Source organism: Triplophysa dalaica, chromosome 2 (genome assembly GCF_015846415.1).
Source record: "Triplophysa dalaica isolate WHDGS20190420 chromosome 2, ASM1584641v1, whole genome shotgun sequence".
Lineage (NCBI taxonomy): Eukaryota > Metazoa > Chordata > Actinopteri > Cypriniformes > Nemacheilidae > Triplophysa > Triplophysa dalaica.
Window position 1 is genome coordinate 6216437 of NC_079543.1, and position 24757 is coordinate 6241193.

At 37.3% G+C, this 24757-nt stretch overlaps 2 protein-coding genes across 2 annotated transcripts; one reads left to right on the forward strand and one right to left on the reverse strand.

The window, feature by feature from the left end:
* The first annotated feature begins 422 nt into the window (after positions 1-422).
* Positions 423-2398, forward strand: msx1b (muscle segment homeobox 1b). Its single transcript, XM_056763017.1, is given in 3 exon segments — positions 423-660; positions 662-878; positions 1410-2398. Coding segments are annotated over 3 exon segments (777 nt in total). The 5' UTR covers positions 423-501; the 3' UTR covers positions 1811-2398.
* Positions 2399-7279: 4881 nt separating this feature from the next.
* Positions 7280-24495, reverse strand: gsk3bb (glycogen synthase kinase 3 beta, genome duplicate b). The gene is made up of 11 exons (XM_056731200.1): positions 23608-24495; positions 19675-19868; positions 19137-19220; positions 13766-13876; positions 13475-13605; positions 12842-12948; positions 10431-10528; positions 10128-10223; positions 9146-9332; positions 8900-8989; positions 7280-8813 (listed from the first exon to the last, which is right to left on the reverse strand). The coding sequence occupies exons 1-11, from the start codon at positions 23693-23695 to the stop codon at positions 8746-8748; spliced, it is 1254 nt and encodes a 417-aa protein (XP_056587178.1). The 5' UTR covers positions 23696-24495; the 3' UTR covers positions 7280-8745.
* Between the last annotated feature and the right edge of the window lie 262 nt (positions 24496-24757).

Consider the following 24757-nt stretch of genomic DNA (forward strand, 5'->3'; position numbering starts at 1 on the left):
TGAACAAGACAGTCCGATTTTCGTGTGTGCTGTGAACTCCTCTGACAAAAGTTTCGGTGCGGAATAAATCCATTGTGTCTTTTCAATGGCTTCTTAACAGTCGGATACAGATACTTTGAGAGCTTCCCCACTGTTTAATTGGGCTAAAATTGGTCTACTTTGTGCCCCAAAGAGTCAAGCGCCCCGAGGCCGTCTATACATCATCTCAGCAAGACATCCGCGATTAAGTACTCATTTTTCTCGATATCCCCTTGATGTCTCGGTGTCAACCTGACCACATGACTTCTGAGGGTTTCTTCGTGATTGGTCCGAACGTCCCCTTTAGGAAGTTGGCCACCAATCAGATCGAGGCTTTCGGAAGTCACCTGGTCAAGCGGACGCGCTGATTGGCGGACCGCAGTTTGTATACTCTTATAAGTGCACTGAGGCGGCTCAGGACAGTCTATTAGAAGTTGTTGAGACGTGACCGTTTAAGCAACAACTTGCGGCTAATGGTTTACGATGAATTCTCCAAAGGGACCCGTTGCCCGTGAAACGACAGCGCACGAGAAAACGGACTCGGAAGGCGAGGAAAGTCAAAAGCCGAAAGATATGACCACTGACACGGGACATAAAATCAAGAAGAACTGCTTGCCGTTCAGTGTCGAATCCCTGATGGCGAAAGTCAACCTGCCAGGTTGTGTGCTCTCCGGTTCTCCAGCAACCTTTCCCCCAGAGACTGGGACCGGACCTAATACGGACTTACTTTGTGGAGAAAACGAAAGTTTCTGTGGACAGTTTGTCAAATGCGTCGGACAGCTTACAGGATGAAAGTGAAGAATTGAGCGATAAGGAACAGAGCACTTGGTTAAACTCGTCATCTTTTGCGTCTCCCTCTCGTAAGTATTTGAAAGCATTTAATTTAAATAATAATTGTTTTTAAGAGCGTAAACATTCAAAGCAACAACAATTAACTTGCTGTTAACCCCTTTTTGGATTTACACACCTTTGTTTTCAACTCGATCTAATGTAAGCCATTCTACATGTCTTGTCTATAATATAGCCTGATAAATATAGTTTATTATATAATTCATTATAGGCTACAATATTAGAAGTATTAATTGATATGCACGCACAGAAGCTTAACTGATAACAATGTTTATATATTGCAACTTTTGTTGCAAAAAAATCTACAGGCTAATGCTTTATGTTTTAATTATTTCCTTTTGTTGTGTTCTGCTTTTGTAGTTGAACCCAAAAACGTAAAAAAGGTTTCTCTGGTTTTAGTTCCAAGTTAAGTTTAGTTTAACATGCGACAAAACGCAAGAAAGAAAATTGATGGAAACCTTAAAATAAAGACGTAGGGAAAATGCATGCAAACACAGAGATGTTTCGAATAAACTGAACGATTTTCCCCTCATGTTTTCCAGGTCACCCGAGCCCGCCGTGCCCCTTACGCAAGCACAAGACAAACAGAAAGCCCCGCACGCCCTTCAGCACCTCCCAGCTGCTCTCCCTCGAGCGCAAGTTCCGACAGAAACAGTACCTCTCCATCGCCGAACGTGCCGAGTTCTCTAACTCCCTCAACCTCACCGAGACTCAGGTCAAGATCTGGTTCCAAAACAGGAGGGCGAAGGCCAAGAGACTCCAGGAGGCCGAGCTGGAAAAGTACAAATGCGCATCAAAACCCATTCTGGCACCGTTCGCGCTGCCGTTCCCTCTGGGATCGCCATCATCTCTGTATGGACCACCAGCCTCTTTCCCACGGCCTTTACCGATGCCGGGACTATTCAGCGGACCTGTGTCTTATGGGATGTATTATTTATCCTAAAAACTTTTACCTGATGGCTTCTTCCAAAGTCGGAATGCTTTTAGAGACCTTAAATTATGTCCACCATGCTGGCAAATATAACCTACCCCAGTGTAACAGAGGAAAATCAAAGGGCAGTCTTTTGGTGATACTTTAAATTACAGTGTTTATGTTACTCTAAAAGTACATATCCTAACTAAATTTTTAGTAATACTAATTATTATGTAATACTCTGAATAAAAGGTTACATTAGTAAATAAGTTGACTTTTATGCAATAGGCCTATTTGTAACAAAAGAACTGTAATGCAAAGTATTGCCTGTTTCATCTGTTACATTTCATAATTATCGAGTCCGTAAATCTCGAAATCATCCCTCAGAAAGGAAAAAGAACGGAAAGTAAACTCCTGTATGTTTTAGTTTTTTATTCCCTGTTGTATATTTACGTGCTCTTGTAGAGCAGGTAGACGTGTAAACTGTTTTAAGATCAATTTCAGCTGAGTTTATCCGTCCCATGACGAAGAAGTACTTATTGGCCTTATGTTGGAAGTGCCTTGAAAGACCAAATATTTATTAGTAACAAAATAAAAAATATTCTTTCTTAAATGTAACATTTTCTTTTCGTTTTCTTTCCACACCATTTATTCCTAATGAAAAACTCATTTGGAAACTGGGACGCATAACATTGTAACATAGACCAATTTGACAGTGATAAATCGTAATTTTATATAATTATCGGAAAATTTATTAACCTGGACCCCGTCGAAACTGGTCTATAGAATTGTGAATCATTATTGAAGTTTCCAAAGATTTTTTATATAAAGAGGTTTATTAAATTGCCCTGTCACATTGGTAGCCTATCTATAACCAAGAAAATTATTTTACATAAATTATTCCACAACATGGTCTCCAGAAAGTGTCATATTTTACACATTATTAAATCATATAGGCCTATAAAAACAAAAAAAGGTGAAAAAATTGTTAAAAAAAGTAAGACATAGGGTGCTGTAATAATTGCAAAAAGGAAATTGCTAAGAAAATAATTCTTCATTGAGTACAGCGTAGTCATAAAGAACAAGCTATAAGTTGTAAAGGATCGCTTAAAGGGGATATTTCTTAAAACAACATATAACATAAACAACATAAATGAAAACCTACATTTGTCATTAAAATACAAATAAAGAAAATATGTTATCATTTTACTCCGTTTAACGTTAAAAGCAAGTGATAAAGCGTATGCGGGAGTGGATGTTAGAAAAGTTCTTGCCGTGTTTTAAGATACACCGCTTAACTGGTTCGTTAAATTCGATGTACTTTTAACGTCACTACTGTTTACATAACTTTTTTTAATTATAGTGGAGTGCTAAAAGGGGTGATCATACTCAAAACTAAGAGAACCAACTTTTATCATGCAGGCGTTTATTTCTGTCCAGTAGATGGCACCATCAAAACCTTTCTGACATTGAAAGTGTATTTGAACAGTGGCATAGGCTTCTTAGGCTACATTCTAAAGTATATAAGGCCTATTTTTATTCTTATTACTAGTTGTATTAAACTATAACTCATTAGGCTATTTATTTATCTTCACGCTTACCAAAGTTGTGGTATCACCATTGTGTCTGCAAGGAGGCAGCTCACAGTTACATTGTTGTACTTCTGGTGTTTATTTAGGGTATTGAGAGCTTCAATATAACAAGAAGAAACGCAACAAGGGACATACACGGTTAGACAAGTTCTTAAAAAACGCTATTCGTGACCGATATATGAACAGATTGGTTTGTCAGAAAGTTTAATTTCCGGATTGCCATGTGAAAATTAGTTTTATATTATTGTTACTAATTATTTGTCACATTTGTGTCAGCTGCAGGGAGATCGATCTACTGAAAATGTGTGCAAGAGTACAAATCGTTCCACTGAAAGTTTATAGTTAAATTTAAGCTTTATGTAAATCAGTCATCGTTAATGTTGTCCCAAAAAATAACATGTCGCATGTAATTTTGATCGTATAAACGCACGATTGACAAAATGTTAATTGCAGCCACTGTCCAGTCCACCATCTCTGTATGGAAACAATTAAAATCCCTTCAATTTATAATCGTGTTATTGGTGTGTTGTTTTTAGATAAACTTCCTTTTGATGAGATGAGTATAGGCTATTTGGTCAGTTGCAGAGGTCAGTAGTGCAGCAGACCGCCGACACGTTCGCCATTTGCATGAATTTCCAGCATAACGATCTCTTCATGCAGGAACGGAACGAAGGAGAATCTGCAAAGAAAGTTATTGGTTTATACATTTGTTGGCTGCATTGTTTGAATGGGTCGAATGAGTAATTTAATGGCCAGAATGGTGCCACTGAGAACTGCCATTCTAGAAATGAGTTCTCGATTTTCTCGCTTAAAAAAACTAGGCTAAAATTGCTATTTGCAGTGACGCCATAGGAACCATTTTATTCAAACATTTTAAAACAAAACATTTTCTTTAATTTTTTAATGGTCTGAAGAACATTTTTGCACTAGAAAGAATTGACTTGTTGTGCAAGGAACCTTACAACACGACTGATGAGATTTATTAACCTTTATTTTATAGAGTGCTCCAGTTCTAAATAATGACGAAACTCACTTATTAAACTAACGTTGAACTTGACGTTTCCACAGGTCTTTATGTTTGGAGGGCAAGTCTGCACTGATGGAGTGCAACGGTCTAAAATCCCTCCAGAAACACACAGGTTGCATTTTAACGCCTGTACCATGAAAGAAATGTGAAAAAGGTCTGGGGGACAGAAAGACAAAATGTAAACAATACAAAATTTGATTTAACTATAATTTAAAGCAATTTAAAAAAATGTGCAGGCAGGCTTACCACGGGCGAAAACTATACCCAGACAAACAGCGAAAAACAACTTCATTGTCTCTCTTAAGGATTCACAGTTCTGTGGATAAAAAATACGTTGGTTTTTTACTGGAATGATAAGAATGTACAAACTGAACAACTATAAACGTCTATTAGATAATGTTAGTAAAAAGAATTGAATAAGCAAGACAAGTTAATAAATATCAGACTTACCAGCAGGATGGAATTGAGCTCTGTGGACACGAGACACTTTCAATGGGAGGTTGAAATATTTGTCTCTTGTTGTATCTTTCTTATGTTGAACGTGTGAGTGCATATACTAGCAGAGCGATTCTTAAAATATGCTGTTTTTTCTTCTGTGAAATATTTTTACAGTTTAGATTGACTTAAATAGTTAACAAAAATATCAAAAACATTTTTTTTAAATGAAAAATATGTTAATTATAGGTAAAATCGTTTGTAAGCTTTTATTTTGAAGGACATCTGAAAAGATATTAAGAACAAACACTGGGGCATTATTGTCTCCCCCAAATCTGAATTCTTGTTCAGATTTGTAACTAGCTGCTTTGTGAAAATGTTTCAGTTCTTCACAAAGACATTGTTAACAAATATACAATGTCTGGTGTAAAATATTTTCGTATAAAAAAACAGTACCAAGGTCATGCAGCATTCATTTGAGTCATTGTTTGTCTGCAACATTTATAATGTTGCTTCACTTGTGTTTGCTTGGTAAACTTGCTGTTTTCTCCAGAAAAAAGAAAAGAAAATTGATGATCAACATAAATCCTTGCATGGTTCTTTTTTATTGTTAACTTAAGATTTTAAAAAAATACCTATCTTACATATACAGCTATGAAGAAAATGTTAAGCTATGTAATTTCTGCATGTAAAATCTATTAAATATTAAATTAAGAAACAACAATGTAATCACCATTGACCTCAAGTCAAAAGATTTGTGGTTGGATATCCACACAATTGAATTGATTTATTCTATTTTAAGATTTACGTGTCCGCACAATTCACCCAATTTAAGTTCATACACTTATTTTATTTCATATGAATGTAATTAATTTGTGTTGAGCCAATTAAATTTTAATGCTTCAGTGATGTAAGCAAGATGTAATGTATGGTGCTAGCAGGAAACACAAGATAGTTGCATGATCCTTTGCAGAGTACAAATTTGCCTACAAGCAAAAATGGCATTGATGTGCTCGTCCAAAAACGTGCTGGTTAAACCTTTACCGTTCACCACTATGGTAACCCCTCAAAAATCATAGACAACAATAAATCCTATGTATTTCAACATTACAGAATAACAGTAAACACTAACAACGAAAATGATTCAGGTTGTCCCAACACAAATAGAATAAGTTATGTCAAAGAGTCGCCTATTTAGGTCAGTATTACACATTTAAATTGGGTTTGAACAAGAAACACATAAAAATATGTAAGATAAAACTATATTGATTAAGTTAAACAAACAACCCCCAATAGTCTTTTTTTTGAGTGTTGTTCCAAACCATGTGTCCATTACCTTAGTATCATATGTTTTCTTTTGTTCTGTTAAACACAAAATGTGATACTTTATGAAGACTTAATGAAAGCAAACAATCCTTTGACTACCATTTAAATTTTTCATGGTAGTCAGTGATGTGCCAGAACTGAAAATTGCTAATATTTTTCAAAATATCATTCTCCGTGTTTATCAGGGAAAAAAGTTATACTGGTTTGGAACAACTTGAGGGCAAATAAATGATTTGAGAATTATCATGCATTTTTTTGGGGTGAATTATCCCTTTAAGCAAAAATAAACTTGACAAGTCATTATAAGAAAAGGACACATTTCATCCAAGAATTTGCAATTTCAAAACGTACTTCTTTTGTCTTTGGTACCCTTATTCATCAAGAAAACGGACGTTTAGCAATGAAGAAACAGTTTTGATGGTGTAAAGGCTAACCTACTTTATTCAATGCAGTACAGTACCGGGTGACTACTTCAGTGAACATTAAGAAGACAGAATGCACATTGAGTATGTACAAGAGACGTCTAGCATATACCTTAAATAGAACAAACAAACAAACAAACAAAACGGTATTTGTGAAACAAAAGTTCTAGACATTCAAGTAATAGCAATGTTTACGTTATTTTCTTCATTGCTGACTCTCGCAGCTACAAACAGCTGTGAACCATACGCGTATGAGTATTTATATTTCCCTTTTATTGTACGTTTGCGCATCTTGTAACTTCTAAACTGTTAAATAAACTGTGCTGAGGAAACGTGACGCAATGTGTATACTTCAAACACATTTACGGTGCTACATGACAGCACTCCCTTTAAGTGTTTTACAGCTGAAAAAACAAAACAAAGAAACAATTATTGCCTAAAATGAGTTAATACTGTGGATGTATGACTCCGTTTTCCCTTCTCCTTTAAAAGAATAAAAAGAAGTCAAATAAAAAAATCCCATCAACATCCCTAAAAGAGATAACCAGTGATGTTTAAAAGCCATACAAAGTCTTCCAATAAGAGGACTGATAAGACAAAAATCGTTCTCAAGTATAAAAAAGAAGAACAAAATCGTCAGCGGTCAGCTTTACATGAGCCAGAGCTCAGAAGATTCTTTCTATCAGCCAAGCACAGATCATTCAAACAAATTCATATTTTAATACTATACTTATAAAGGTAACACGTTCATACAATATCACATTCAATATTCATACAATATGTGAACGTCTGGCATTTACAGTTTTTTTGAAGAAGAAATGTAAAACAAATTTGCAGGGCTCAGAAAAGGCGAACGATGTTGGGTAAATGGCACTGTTGGGAGATACAGAAAGAGCCTGAAGTTGTTTTGGTGCCGATTTAAAATCATAATGAGAAAAAAAAGTGCTATACACTTGCACATACACAAGGGAGCGCTAAAGAGAACGATGAAGACGACCTAAAAGAACCGGATGGAAAGGTGCTCTGGAGAAAGCGTTCAAGACATCTTGGTTTTTCTTTTTTTGTTGAATGCATTTAAACAGTCCACAAGGTTATCGAGTTCATCGGTTCAGAGTCACTCCTTCCTACTAATGTCAAAACATAAGAACAATTCAAGACATCTTCATTGTTGCTGGGATTTGGGGTCAACTCTATGAGAAGGAAACCTGTTTGTGTCTTTAATCCTGATTATCATATTCGTGCTATTATTCTTTTAGCTCACTAACGTTTCAAAAATCAGCATATACAGTATTTATAGACGTACAGCATGCTCGCACACGCACGGGAAATGTTTCGAGATTATGTGTATGTGCTGCGGCGGCACGTTTGTGAAGTACAGCATGACTATACAAGGTAAAGTAGGAAAGACAGGCAGGTGGAAGAGAAGAAATGGAGGGTTTGAAAGATACACGTTCACAGCAGCACACAATTTAAGCACGCAAATCCGCCCGAAACTGAGAGAAAGGCCGAAGTCATTAACATTTATTTCACAGAGCCTACTGAATGTACACGAGACCTGGGAATCTGTCCGTGCCGAAGAGTTGCTCTGGGATTGGTTTATTGGTTTGGACCAATCAGAGGTCATCTTTCTGGTATCCCGCTTTTGAAGCTGAAGGTCTAGGCCCTACCCGGCCGGTCCCGTGCCTGTAACATCGCTTTGAAAGCAGTCATACGAAACAGACCTTGGTGCCTGTTGGCCGGGTGCCGGTGATATCAACAGGAACGGGCCGACATTTATTACGCTTACAAAATAGCAACAGAGATCGTGAAGAGATTTTCCTTAAAAAATGTCAAAGTAGACATGTGAAAAGAGATTTGTAGGTATAACTGTTTATAAGAGTGTGTGTGTATCTCATATATCTTATATATGAGATATATATTATCGTATAACATCAACTCATAGTCCTGAGGTGATGTTTCCAAGCCCTCGTTACTGTTCTTTACAACAAATAAATAAAAAATAATAATAAAAACAAAAAAAGGATGAAAAAGGACCGGGGGAAGGTTTGATTGGTATGTCCATCATGTGAGATTTTTTGTTATGTTTAGCAACCCTCTAGACTCCGGCGAGTGGGTGTGGTTAAAAAGCAGCATGAAATCAACCCCTTGACGGGTGAGCGTGGTTCAAGTTGAAGGATTGAGCACGGCGGAGGCAGCGTTGGCGTTTAGACCACGATCGCCACTGTTGGCACCTGGAACACAACAGAGAGACGTTCAGTCACATGAAAGAGGCGACACAACTTGATGGACACATCTTGGGATTTATGAGAGAAATGACCTGTTGCAGCCGAGGCAACGGAGTTTTCCACCTGGTTCTGAGCATGGGTGGGGATGAGAATGGAAGTCAGCGAGGGGTTACTGGACAGCTCTGGGGAACAAATTCAACAGACCGGGCTGAAGAACATACTTTCGAGAACGACTATCGCTCAGTGTTATGCAAATACCTATAGCATTTCAACTATTTAAGCAAAAGTTGTTTCAAACAAAATGAATATCCTGTTGTGCTTGTGTGTATAAAACATACCCTGTGTAGTGAAATTAAACAGCACGGGTCTTTCTCTCCCGTTGGGAAGCTTTAGGGTGGGTTCTCGGAGCTCGTCGAAGAACGTGTGAGCACACGCTTCCAGAGGAGTGAACCGGGACGTGGGAGTGTACTCCAACAACCGCGAACACAAAGCTATCGCCTCCGGTGGGGTGCGTGGCCGGAAAACCTACCACACAACAACATAGCAATACTTGCATTAGGCGTTAAACATTTCCTGTTGTGTAGAGACCGTTTTCCAGAATATAAACATTGTTCCATTTTCAGTATTTTAACACATAAATTTAAGAACAATATACAACCAACACAATATTTAGGACTGAATAATGTTAAACAAACATCTTTAAGACAGTCACACTTTAGATTAGGGTCCACAATGAACTATTAACTAAATGTGCTTTATATGAACTAATAATATGAAATATTTTATATTAATATTATATATATTTATGAAATAAAAAAGACTTAAACTGTGCTTCTGGACCAGTGTTGTTTATATCTTGCAAGGTAGTCTAACTAAGTGAACTAAACCACCATAAATACGTTGATAACGTGTAACAGACACATATCAGAAATTATAACAAGTGATCCCTGAAGAAATGGCAAATTAGATTTAAATAATACCAATCCAAAGTTTAGTATTAGACTCAAAAGACTTAGATCAAGACAGAGAGGTTTGTCTGTGTGTATATATATTTGTGCATTTTGGAAGATGTTTAGAAGATGTTTTTATGCAATTGGATAGTATTGCATAATACAAAAACAAACTACACACAAACAAACCTAACACACCTACACATTATACATTTACATGGCATATACATTTAGGCCATTAGCAGACTCTTTTAGCCAAAGCGACTGACATCAGTACGATAAACAATATAGCATTTGTTTAAGAGAGACATAATATGTTAACTAGTCTACAAAATTACAAAACTTCAACAATTATGTACTGTACACCAACCTTAGTCCATGGATGTGCCTTAATTTGTGGAAACTTAAACTCTGTGTAATTTGGGTTCATCTCGCGGATCTGTTCTCGTGTAGGTGTACCCAACACCTGGAGGAAAAGATTTACAGGGTTCATGTTTATTCTGTAAATAAAACAGTCATAGAACAGAGTAGAATACAACCTCAAAGAAAAGGTCACAGAGCTATTTCTATGTGATGTACTCTGGGCACGAAGCAATCGACAAATACATTTTATTGCCCACATTTGATCTTTTCTAACTAATAAATCATTTCAGAAACACACACACTTCCATACCTTGATGATTTCAACCAGCTGATCTACGCCACTATCACCAGGAAATATAGGCTGTCCCAATAGCAGCTCGGCCAGAACGCAGCCAGCTGACCAAATATCTGAATACAAACAAAGAAAACGTGTCATTACATCTTTCGCATTCAGCAGACATATTATCCAAAGCACCATCAGGCAACATTCAGGCTTTTTATTGTTTCAGTAGATATGGAATCAAACCTGGAACATCTGTGATGCTTCATGCTCTACTCTATTCAAACCAACCAGTTTTTGTGTAACCTATTGCTTTAAGTGCCGTATAGTTGGAAAGACTCCAGACTAACTTTTTTACTAGGAGCACTATAGCCCTTGACCGGCATTTTTAGGAGCGCTAGCAGAACATTTAGGGACACATCTTAAAGGAGTCATATGACGCGGCTAAAACGAATATTATCATTTGTTTTAGATGTAATGCAATGTGTATACACGATTTAAGGTTAAAAAATGCTGTAGTTTCCACATAGTGTGCATGTTTGTATCTCCTCTCTGTCCCGCCTCTCTGAGACGCGCAGATTTTTAACAAAGCTCATCGCTCTGAAAAGCGAGGTGTGCTATGATTGGCCAGTTAATCAGTGCGTAGTGATTGGTCGAATTCTGCAAGCTTGTGAAGGAAATGTAACGACTGTTACCATATTTGGAACATCAGATTCCTAAGCAATTGTACTGACAGTGTTGACTTGCATATACAGTGGGCTCTTGGGTCTTAGTCAACTCATACCTCAAAGTGACGTAGATTTGTGGGGGTGTGGTTACACAAGGCATTTCAGGCAGGTCTGTTTGAGCATTTGCTTTTAGATAGAATGCATCTTTTGTTCCGACACTTTAATGTTTGCACTTGACTTGTCGAATACATGCATGGGCAACTTATAAAAAACACCAAGACACAGAAAAACACGTGTTCGTGCCGTATGACCCCTTTAAATCAGCCTGCAATGCAATTATTGCGATTTTCCCCCAAAATAGCTGTATTACAAATAAATTGATTATAAATAGACTTAACTCACATAAATTACAATGTGCAGTTTTATTAATAATTAAACTTGACAGACAAATGAAAAAAAAACACTACCCCTCTCTCTTTCTCTCAACAGGTAGTGGTCTAACTTTTGTTGAAACAAGTAACTTTGTATAGGCACCTAAGGTATTATTGCTCCTGTATGACATATCACTTATTGCTTCATAAACTCTTTGTAAGTAGCTTTGGATAAAAGCGTCTGCTAAATGACTAAATGTAAATACTACCTTTCCATGCATTTAACTGCAGGTGACAGTGGTTTGGTTCTTCTCATCTTTAGAAAAGAGGCAGAGCTTACAGAGACGCTTTAAGTGCTAAATAAAGAGACTGTTAAACTCTGAATACACCAGAAAAAAAATTGTACTGAATTCATTTGAACCAACAGAGAATGTGCATTTCATTTCGTATGAAAAAGTAGGCCTATTTTTTTGTTAATAGTGTTAAAGCAAAACAAAAGGGCTCGTCTAAAGAAGTTCTATTATGATTTTATTGTGACACTTTTATCATGTTCACAACACAATGTAAAGATAACTTCACATACTTAACAAGAGCATTCGCGTGCAGTTCATTCTTGTTGTGAACGGATTGGAATTGATTCAGCGTTGTCTCAGGACATTAACAGATAAATGGCGTATTCTGAACTCCTCCGCTTTTAATTTCGTTTTAAACGTCTCAAATATCAAGTAATTTGTCCTCAGGCAAAAAAAATCTGTCACAGCAAACAGCCAATGGTAGTAATGCGCTCATGTTGTGTCTGTAAACTTGTCAATTATGAGCTGAGCTGAGACAGACGCGAGGACAAAGAGAAACATCAATCACCCAGCCGTGCAGGACGCGCAGCTCCATACTCTCACCTTCTCACACACATAGGCCTACTATCTACTAGTCTTATCACACGAGATTGAACAACTAGAAAAAAAATCCAAATTGGCAGCTTGCACATGCACGAGCACTTGTAAACAACGCTGCCGCTGTTTCAAAAACTGTGGCACCAACAATGGAAAATTTAATGGTTCATCTCAATCATTTTGAATGTTGTATGAAGTTTTGACAGAAAAGTACTGAAAATAGACAGGTCACAAATACAATTCAGTGTGCATCAATAAATGAAGATATTTGATATTGACACAAGGAAAGGGCACAGGCCTACAGAAATATTTTATTCTCATCAAATGCAGCTTTGTAATCTGTTGGCATCACAATGAATTCGATCAGCATTTTATTGTTCATAGCAAAGTGCTCCCTCAACCTATTTTTTACAGTTTGTCAATAAATACGATTTTAAGCTTCATATACGCTCCTCGAAAGCCCCCACAGAGCCTCGACACATAACAAATCTCAATTTAACCCCTGACAGTACCTATGCTGGAAGTGTAGTCTGTTGCTCCAAAGATGAGCTCAGGGGCTCGGTAGTAGCGCGAGCAGATGTAGGAAACGTTGGGCTCACCACGCACCAGCTGCTTAGCACTGCAAGAATCAGAGAGAGACAGAGAAAGAGAATTAGAGATAACGGGAAATGACTTTGGGGCAAGTTTATAGCAAAACAGTAATCATCATTAGAAGTGATGTAATACACATTATCTTCACTGAAGTAACAATACACTGCCAAACAGCTGAAGAACGTTTATCAAGCGGATTATTGTAAGAGAAACAAAACCTAAAAGTAATCAGTTTGATCAAAGCTTCATCAGACGGATGGTTGGATTTGATACGTGAAATACCCACGTTCACACTGGAATCCTGGTAAATTGCCGTAACATCGCCAGATAAACTATTCCATTAAGACACCACATCTGTTATTTATTCAAACAACAGCTTTCTGTGTTTTTCTATGTATTGCTTGTATTCACAGAGAAGCACCAAAATGCCATCGACTGTGAGAACAACAAGCTAGATAAATCAAGATAATAGATTTTCCACTTCTGAATCACATTTATCTACAAGAAAATGTTGTGGAGTCGTATCAAATCCCTCAGAACTTTCCCCATCACACCTTCCAAAGTCACAGAGCTTCAATACGGCTGTCTCTGGGTCCAGCAGGAGGTTCTGAGGCTTGATGTCTCGATGACAGATGCCGTATGAGTGAATGTACGCCAAGCTGCGAAACAACTGGTACATATACAGCTGAGAAAAGACACACACAGACACAATGACTTCAACACAGCAGAAGTTTCACGCAGTGTGACTTTCCACTAGCTAGTGAGGAGTAACTATTCTGGACCAGCACAGAAAACCAAGCTCTCTTAAATAGGTTTTAATATGAGAATTTATCAAAAGAAGATACCTTCACATAAACCATGGGCAGATGCTGCTTGGCTCTGCTGTAGTGTCGAGCCACTCTGTAGACGTTCTCAGGAACGTAGTCCATCACCAGATTCAGATAAACCTCATCCTTCTGTGTATGTGACAGAGAAAAGATGATAAGAAACAGAAGAATAAATGAAACCTCTTAAGAATTAAAGAGACAGTGTTTTGAAAAATGAAAAACAATTTTCATGCACTTGTTTTCTGAATCTTTACAAAAAAAAAATCTGTGTGTTGAACACGCGTAAAAAGTCTACAAATGAACATTGTGAATAAATAAATTAATAATGTATAAAAATGTTCATGAAAACGCTCATTTCAAGACGTTCGCGAGATTCATGAGATTTGTAGTAATTGGTCTGTTGCCATATATCATTTTAGGACTCAGAAGTGCTAAATAAACTAGAATTACGAATTCATTTCTCTCACAAAATCCATCGTATTACTCTAAAATACATGTATTATTAACCCACTGGATTCATTTGGATTACTTAAAGTCCCCCTGTGGTCGAAAATATTATCAATTTTAAGTTAAAACTAATCTTTGACCATAAAAAAAATACACATTTAAACTATTTTTTCTGGTGAAAATTAAAAGAAAAAAGCTTGAATGTAATTCTACACCTCAGCGTTATTTAGAGGCCATCCACACGGAGATACGTTAAGCTGTATACGTAAAGATTTTGTATCGTATTAGTGTCTAGCCTACACGGAACCGGCATTTTGAGAGTCTGAAACCGCTACTTTTTGAAACCGGGCCACAGCGTGGATTAATATAAAAACGCCACCCTTGCATTTTCGTTTGTACAGCCGTTGTGTACATGTTTTAAACAATGATGTCGTCACCCCAGCGCACAGTTTATGCACACGCTCAAAGTCTTATTGTTTGATTTTAGTGTATTATTGTGGCAGTATACATACTATGTATAGCGCTACATACTGATTTGGCATGTAAACAATAGAGTTTTGAGTTGGTTTAGCGGTTTCGTGTGTGAAATTTATAGGCATGACTGCAGTTTTTGTAGATTGTCAGAGTCAGAGAATCACAGATTGATGTTTACAGTTTATATTATTGTTTGAATGAAATAAATGACATAATAATGGTAATCAAAAATACTTTTTGAATGTTAATGTCATTTGATTACCACCCATTTATAAGTAGCCCTAATGAAATACAGTTACTCCAATTTTTTATTTAAATACGAAGCAAATTAGCCCCAAATTACATAGTTTACCTTAAAGCGATTACGAGCAATTTTTTGACCTAAAATGAATGTCTCTAAAATTATTTTATTAGTAGGTCAACTTTTACCTAGACTAATTTTACTGCCGCTGCTACCTAAGCAGCCTCCTCTCAGCTGAAATTGCACATGTAACTTTGGTGTTCGGGCCAGTACAAGCCCCGCCTATCCCCTGCTTTACGGCATACGTCAAGTTTTACTCGTAGCATGGGAGAAGTTAGCCAACAGCTAACAATGAGGCGAAACGATCTAGTTCAATGCAAGTCTCCAAACTATCACCATAGCAGAGCCAGCAAATAAAACAAAGAGAAAAAGAGAGAGAGTGATGGGACACGAATCAATATCTGACAGACTTACACTCGGCGACGCGAGCTGCAAGAGGCAACGAATTGCAAAAAGGATGGAGACCTAATGTTAGCCTTCACGCTACTTGATTTGAAAGTCTGCTGTACATTTTTTCTTACTGTACTGTACTTTTTGGCTTATGAGTGCTTTGGCTCTTTTTGGCACACTAAAGTTACTGGTCCACAATTTATAACAGTAAGGTAGACTAGAGATAATGTAATGTTGCCGGGTCTCAATAGCTTACGTAGCATTATCACAAATTTAGTGTTATGCTTGTAAATTATATAATATAGTATAACTACAGAAAATGATTTGCGTTGGTTACTAAACACATTCACGTCCATGTGTTGTGTTTTGGATGACTGCACAGTTAGCAAGTTAGCTGCTGTGTAGCTAGAATGCTATGCACTAACGGCTAATAACTACCTCAGATTCTAGTTTGATCTATTAGTATAGCCCAGTAGAATAATCGCGGGAGCCAAAAGAGTGCTTTCGTACATGCACAGTTTATGAAGAGACATGATGTAACAATGGTTTCTGCCTAGTCAACAAATTCACTTGTATTGCGCTGCCCACATGGAAGCTTATACAGCGCCAATATTTACAACATTTAAAACAGACAATTGCAACTACATGGGGGAACCATACACCAAAACGGTTCGTTGTTGAAAACACCACATTAACCACTTAAAAACACCACATTAACATATAAATAACATTAAAAACTAGATTTTTCTAGGGAGATTTTGATAAAAGATGTATGTGCTTTTTGGGGCTTTTTGGAACATTCAGAGTCACATGTAAGACACAACATGACAGCATATATTTTCTACAGGTCGTCTTGGTTTTCTTTGCGTACTGCAAACTGCCTCTAATGAAAAAGTACTGTGATAACTAATATCCATGAACTTTGATTGACTTCTGAAGCTTCAGGTGTGTGTGTGGTGATACATTCTCTCTATGTAAATGATTGAGCGTTCTGTCTGGACAGAGTTACATAACTGATCCCGTCAAGCAGTTGTGACATGGTCGCAGCAGTCAGACACTATGTCATGGTGTTGGAATGGAGGGATCTACATGTAAGAACACCACTACTCTGTCTATAAGACAGACACACATGCCTTTGCCCAGAAACGTGCTTTACGCCAGTAAGCAAACGCGAATAATATGACCCTACATCGCAGTCTCCACTGTTCATATTTAACAGGAGCTCTTGCGGCACTATGAAAACAAATCTCAGCACTCAAGGGAGCAATGCAGCTGACTTCAGAAGTCTTCGACAAAATATCTCATGCTCTTGAGTCTTTTATTCGGGTAGCTATAGCAGTTAACACAACAAGTTACTAAATTTAACATGCTCAATGAAATATCAACACTGTTGTTCCACCATAATCTTCAATTTGGGCCAAAATTCATCTGACGCACAACAATTCAACGATTAATCGCAATACATTTTTTTTTAAATATAATATATGTGTATTTATTTTGTGTTTATAAACAAATACACATCAACATACATGTGTGAATATATTTAGGAATCATTTGCATGTATTGTTTATTTTATTTATGTACTTACATTTTTATATTTTGTATTTTTCTTAAATATATACATGCATGTGTTTATTATACGAAATTAATATGCACAGAATACAGACATATATAATGTAAACAAACTTTTATTCAGGATGTGATTAATAGAGACTTATCGTTAAACAGCCCTACACACAAAAAGGGCTAACTAAACTCAGTCAAAAGTCAGATTTTAACATCCTCAAAAACCACAAAAACATAGAAAAAACAAACCGAGGCTATATAAAATCCAGGTTAACATGCGATGAGGTTAAAAAAAGTTTGTGCCATCTGCAATTTTGGATGAGCAATTAATATCCAATTATTTGTGCTCTGATCCGGTCACTTTAATTCTGTCACCAAATACTGCCCTTACACTATAAGAATAACTCTATTCTGAGAGGAACCTTACACCCGCAGTCCCTCGCTGGTGCGGCGGCATGTGAGCTTCCCTTTGAGGTCAGACTCATGACATTTCAGAGTGCGTAAGGTTTACGGAAAGTTCTGACGCCCAGCCACCAGTTTGTGAAGACCAACAGAATGAAACCAAGATGAACCCACATTACTCAATACGTAACAAGCTTTTATTATGTGGCCCGCGCTATGCTTATTTATAAAGATATGCCAATAACAGCCCCTAAATGTCATATTTGGTACTAGGCTTTAAAAAAATATTATAATCTAATGCACGCTCATTTTATGTGCAATAAGTCAACTATTGATCCAGCAGTTAAAAAGGTTAAATATTTTGGGTTGAATTCAATAAATTGTGTCACTTAAATTCACTTGAACTTTGAAGATAATTAGAGTATGTCAACAATACAAAATAACGCGGCTGCATTAAAAATATGACCGACTCTTCGAAGCAAAAAATATAAATTTACACACATCTGTTCAGAAACAGTGATGAAAAACTTTGATATGAACTCTTGATATGTTGAATTACATTTGATTCTGAATCTCTGGTGTGTGGACTGTTTCTGTTTCATGGAAAAATATCAGTAACAATGAGACGAAAAACAGCAAATATATTTAAAAGAATGCACACAACATACACAAAAAAACGATTACAAACATTTTTGAGTAACTTGAGTATATGTCTCTTGTATCGTTACATGTTTCTCTGATCTTTTACAACATGAAATGTCACACTACAATTCTCGAACCCTTTTTTAGTAATAGCGCCACCTACCAAACTGGAGGATGCAACACAGGAGATTAAGTCATTTAGCAGACGCTTTTATCCAAAGCGACTTCCAAATGAAGTAACAATGGAAGCAATTGGAACAACATAAGGACTACAAAAAGCATAAGTGCAATAAAACTGGTCTAACAAAGCCTACCACAGTAGAGCTAAGTTACCGGTTCATGATGCAGTTTTAAAAGGACTCTGGTTTTCTTCATTTAATCTATTGGATGATCGAAAAAAGTCCAACAAAAGTGGTATTTCGAATATCACTTTAATAAATAAAGGTGTGACAACCGTGGTTCCCAATCCTGGGTTGTTTTCCAACCACAGAACTTCCCATCATCAGACGACACTTTATTTCCCGAAGTCGAGTAAAAGTCGGACGTAAAACTATGCAATCATAAACATGCGGTGGAGGTAAGGTTATACTGTGCCAGAGCACCATATTCTTTCTCAAAATGAAAGCAGTAATGTAAGTTATTACAGTAGATTTCGGTGTTCTGTAGTTTATAAGACCTGCTTTGTGTTCTCATTATATGATCCTAAGACTTACATAGGTCTGCACTTTCTCTTGTTCTATACACACGGCACAGAAGTCAGTGCATGTCATACATAAAAATAGGCCTGGTTACAGTTAATCCTTCTATACCGGGCTACCCATCAATCAAAAGTTTTCTAGAGAGCTGTCAATGGTCCATGATGTGGTGACAGGTCTTGACAGACAGTGGGCTCTGGGGCAACAGCTATCACAGGATTAGCAGAAATTCCATCTCCAAGTTAACGCTGAGGGGCATGAACGTTGCTGCTGTAAATACTGTATCTGTTTGTCTGGCAGATGCCTGTTTGCCTAAACATGTACTTAAATATCAACAAAACCTGCCATAGTGTTAAAATTACCGTACTTAAATAAGTCCTCATTATATTATGGCATTACAGAATTAAGATTTCTCTGTAATCTACGTCTCAGTAAAATGAACAGATACGAGTTTGAGCTGAGCGACACTTACTTTGTCTCCAGTGGAGTAGAAGAAGTACCGCAGACGAACAATGTTACAGTGATCCAATTTCCTCATAATCTGTAACTCACGATTCTGATATGTAAATATAAAAAAGAGAGAAAAAAGGAAGAGAAAGAAATAGACATTGTCAAAATAAGACTGGAGACTGTTGGGTGCACTTGCAATGGATTTCAACAATCCATTTTATTTCTGGAATGTGACCGTTGAGGATAGAAAAATGTTTCTTGTTTTTATCCATGAGAGTTTTATTGGGAAAAGTGGGCATTCTTTATAAAAAAATGGGCCTAGTACATAGAGGCTAAATACTTTTTTAATAAAAACGGTCTATTTTGACATCACGTTGCAAATTAAACTGGGGCTTTGTTGATAAACCCAAAAACTGAAGAAGAAATCCAGCAACTTTATCATGAAACAAAACAAGAAAGGAACAATGACCAATTTCTACATAACTCCTAGTTAACAAACATCAAACCGTGTTATCAACAACAGAATCTTGAACTTGTTTTGGTTTGTAACCCAGTCTTACCTTAAACCTTTTATCCTGCAGAACCTTCTTAATGGCCACCAGCTCACCAGTGTCACAAAGCTTTGCCTGATACACGACGCCGAACGAGCCGTTTCCGATGACTTTTGTGTCCGTGTAACTGACCTCCTGGGATCGGTCGGGACCCTGCCCGGGGGTCGCGGCCACGGTTGTGACCTTGCCACCGTCTTTATCTCCTTAAGACAGAAATATAAGAAAACTAGTTTATGCATTGGTGAATCCATTCAGCATGCTGGTCTAGTTTTTACATGGTCGCAGGATACAGAGGTGTTACCGCGAGCATGGATGTGTGATGGTGTGTTTGACAGTATAAGAACAGACATTTTCATTCACCTGGATGAGTAAAACACGCATCGTTTCGCACATCATCATACCTTCCCATCTCTCTGCAAGCACCTGACAGCTTGAAATGGAAAATATTTTAAAATAAATGTCATACTACGCGATGGATTCTCCATGACTACAAAGCCTATTTAAAATCGAAAATATCTTTTTCTTCTTTGTGTGTATTGATTTCTAAAACTGTACATGTTTTCTGTTTACATGGCTCAGCATTATTTTAACAAACATGTTAAAATAATCATTTTAAAAGTCCCAACTGATACTATCGCATTTAGCAACTTTCCCTATTAGAGATTTTCCAGATGTCGACATTTTTATACTAATGTAGGATGAAAAATGAAATACAATATCAACGGTGTTAGAAAGTCTCTAAAGTTGAACAGACTGTTAACTACAGTAATAGAAGTTTTTCAAAGCAAAATGTATGTCTGATAATCACATTCAATCGGCTTGTGTGTGTGCGGGTGTTGACCAGGTGAGGTGATCAATATAAATGCAGATCGTGCACATTCAGCACGGTGAGTTGTGATGAGTCAGAGGGTGTGTGCACACTCCTGTAATGAGCTAATAAAGATCTCTGCTCTTTAACTTGCATGGAATTTGAATTGAGTCATGGCCCATTACTTATCAAGATCCTCTTACCCATCACTTCTGACACTATACAGCTAAGAAACCAACTGCGCTAGTCATTTAGCAAGATAAACCAAGGATTTTAAATCATCATTAAATGGGATTGTGGCACGATGAAACAATAGAATGCATAAGAAACCATTATAATTTACATTTAGTCCACACTGGATACGCCCGGTGTAGACACGGTGTTTGAGATAACTTAAAAAATGTCCGATTCTGAATGATATTAATTCATAAAATGACTATTTAATGACGTTTCTTAACATTTTCTATGTACAGAGAGAAAATATTCATTGCATTTTCCTGTCCTTTGATTGACACAATATATATCGGCCCTGATCGTCTGTTTTTAAACTATCAACTGATACCTGTTAGTGTGAGAAATTGCTTTTATCGACTGATACTGATTATAAGGGCCGATATAAGGGTATCTCTATTTAAAAGTGTTAAAAATAAGAAAAAACAAGCAATAGTTACACTTTAGAATATTTTATTAGAAATTGTGAGTAGGGAAGCCTTCGTTTATTGTTGGTGATTGAAAATGGGTTGTTGAACAACAAAAGGTTGATATCCACTGTTTAGGGCTAAGCATGTGTAAAAATATCTATAGTTATAAATAAGAATATAGATTTTTTTATACTTTTTATAAAAAAAGTATAAAAGTATTTTTATAAAACTTTTTACGTTTTAGTGCATTTTGAATCTCTGTCATGAACCCACATTTTGCTTTCTTGTTTTACAAATGAAAAGTGAATTAAACTCAGCTAAATGGTAGCCCTCCAGGACAAGAGTTTGACAACTGTGTGTTAAAAATGTGTCATCATTTACTCACCCTCAGGTTGTTTCAAACCCATATTCATTTCTTTGTTCCAATGAACACAGAGGAGGATATTTCGAAGAATGTTAGCAATCAGATCTGGGACATCATCCACTACCATAATAGGAAAAATAATATTGTCTTTTTTTGTTCTGTTGAACACATAATGAGATATTTTGAAGAATTAAGAAAAAAACAAATAGTTCTCGGGCACCATTGACTATCATTCAATTCTATAGTAGTCAATGATGTCCCAGAATTGAAAATTGCTTACATTCTTCAACATATCTTTCTTTGTGTTCATCGGAACATCATTAATATTTTTACAGGTATGAAATGACATGAGCGTGAGTCAACGATGACAGAATTTTCAGATTTGAATGAACTGTCCCTGTACATTCTTTACCATGAGCTAAGTTCACAGCTATGAGCCTGCTGCTATTATGCACGTAATCTGACAAGCATGTATGTACACAGGTTTATCATGACCATAATGAGCTCATTTCACACACGTGTAGCCCCTTATGAGGACACACCCGGAGGAGGTCACGCTGCCTTGGGTCTAGGCGTTACTATGGCAACAGTATGAGTCAGCTGGTACGACTGATGCTGGGAGTCAGCTGATCAGACAGCGACAGGACCGCATGCTTGCTGAAATCTATTCATTAATCTTCTACATGCACAACGCCTGTGTTACAAACCTTTTAGATCTCATAATGACTGCTAAAATCTAAGTAATTTTATCTTGTAAAAACATGTTCAGATGACAATAAACAATAAAAATTACCAGCTCTCAGCTGTCATTATTGTGATGTTTTCGGACATTTTACCTTTGAGCGTTTTTGTAATTCTAAATATTCTCAATGGCGATTCTCATTGTTACTGTAATATATAATGTGTTTTTATATTTAAATCAGTACAAAAAATAGATGAAAATAAGGCTTCACTTTTTAAAACAATTTAGGCCTAATTTCTTATTTCCTCCTCTGGTTTTGGTGTGAAATATGACGCGTATAAATTTTTTAACCTCTATAAAAAGCTACCTACTGGCCACAACATCACGTTTTTTGGTTTGACACCAAATGAGGAAGTCTTTCTAGAAGACCAACCCTGGCAATCATAATAGTTTCAAGGATCTTAAAACACCAAGACTACCTAATATGATGAATAAAGCTTAACATCATTCCACTGTAGATGGCTGACAAAAAAAACACATCAATAGAAATTAATAACAAACTTGGCTTTTCATTGTGGTGCTTTTCACACCAATGTTCAAATGTCAGTCAAACACTCAGACTAAATGTTCGATCCACAATGACATAAATAAAGTCCCCTTATAGTAATAAACATGACTAGGTGGGCAATGGAGACATTCGGGAAAGTAGAGGAGTCAGAGGTGAGTCACCGACGGTCTTCTGATCCTCCTTTACTGTGGAGCGAGGTGGTGAGATATACATCATTAGTGCAGGAAATTAGGGATCCAGCAGAGCTGGGGCCCAGGAGTGTGGCCCGTCAATCACACACATTGAAGAGGGAAATGGCCTATGCCAGATAGGTGTATGAGAAGACATTTGTAAATGAAAACCTATTCAAGGATGCCACAATGTTGTCTGTAGGTAAATTTTGTTTGATGCCAAATGAAGTAACACACATGTATGTATAAAAGCGTATGCAATATGCATACATTTAAAGGCAATGTATATCTAAGAGCAGCTTCCAAGCAAAAATATGAATCTTAAGAAAGAAAACCTCCCACTAAAAGAATCTCAAAACAGATTAGCCACCAATGATAGGTTTACTGCTGATAGGGGATGCTGTACCACCGAAATGTCCCTGCTTTAAAACTACTAGATGTGCAGTGATGTCCAGGCTGGGTATTTCCTCAGTACACAATGCAGCAAACGAATTTACAATGAGCAGATCTGATGATAAGAGACAGGACCTGGCCCATCCCTTGACAACCAGAATAGCATTACGATACATATCAGATAAGAGATGCTCACATACTATACACAGCATATATTAGATACATTTAATCCAAACTCGTTTGGTGTTTTTATACTCACTGTGTTCGGCTGTGGAAATGTATGATATCAACTGTGATAAGAGAAACAGTCACTTACGGCTGACTTTCATGTTCCCAAAGGCTGAAGGCTGCGGCAATGGTTTGCAGCTCTCGGCGAATGAGGTGGTCCTAGGCCGGCCTGACATCTCCGAGATCTACCTGTACTTCAAATTCCGGACTCCTCAGACACACCAGCAAATATTTGGGTATCCAACAAGTTCGCTGCTTATGAGATTGACAGGAAACTACGGGATATATCTTCAAATGTGATGAATTCAATGGTGGTCAGCTGATTTCATCAGCCCCGGCTAGTGGACGAAAATGTGCGCTTTTAAGCATCAATTATGCCTTTTAAAAACACTTCATAATCAAGATTGTGCCAATTTAGTCCCGTGTTAATGCTGCTGATGTTCGAAAATGCCAAGGAAAAGCCTAAAACACATTATACTGAGCACACATTCCGTCTATAACTGTTCATATCAGCATTGTCCTGAACGATCTCGTATGCGCAAAGTTGAAAATCTTCCGCGATGAGACGAATTTAATCGTTCACTTTATAGTCTTCGTACGGAGCCGGTTGGTATCGATGAAGCTGAGACTTGCCACGGCCGCCGCATCAGCCCATGGACGTTGATACACATCCGATAAAATGATAATAATTCAGGCCCCTTACATCAAAAACCGGAGGGACGTTGTCGGCTTCCTCGTGATTCCTCACAAAAGTCGGAAAAGGTGTAAAAGATGTTTCTCTTCGCTTTAGAGTAACGCGACTGTTAAAGCCGAGCCAGATGCCTCCTAACGGAAAGTAAGTAAACGATCATAGCGCAGTACTCTCTCCCTTTGCTCTCTTTTGCTGCTGTTACATTTAGGGACGCCTTTTTTCACGCTAGAAAATGCGTCGTTTACGTAAGGATACGCGCTTTTGCGTGGAACGATCCACAATGAAACGCAAGTGTTACGGGAATTCGAAATTGTGAACGCGCATAGTGACGTACGCCCTCTTCGAGCGGCGCGCCCTGATGCGAAATGACACTGAGGGAAATGGGTGGAGAAACAGCAAGCCAATGGTGATTGACTAACATAGTTTATATGTTTTTTTTGTTTAATCGGGAAAATATACTATAGAAAATATGTGACGTTTAATGTATCATTGCTTTGCGATTGATTGATACATGGATTTACACCCTTTAGTGTGAACAAATAAAGAC

Bases quoted from the DNA above. Each gene is read 5' to 3' on its own strand.
- gsk3bb (XM_056731200.1), bottom strand. From the start codon at position 23,695: ATGTCAGGCCGGCCTAGGACCACCTCATTCGCCGAGAGCTGCAAACCA. The intron at 12,949-13,474 runs GTGTGATGGGGA...TGATTCTTGCAG, and splicing joins AAGCTCTGTGACTTTGGAAG to TGCTAAGCAGCTGGTGCGTG. The intron at 10,224-10,430 runs GTATGGAAGTGT...CTTTTCCTCCAG, and splicing joins AGCTGGTTGAAATCATCAAG to GTGTTGGGTACACCTACACG.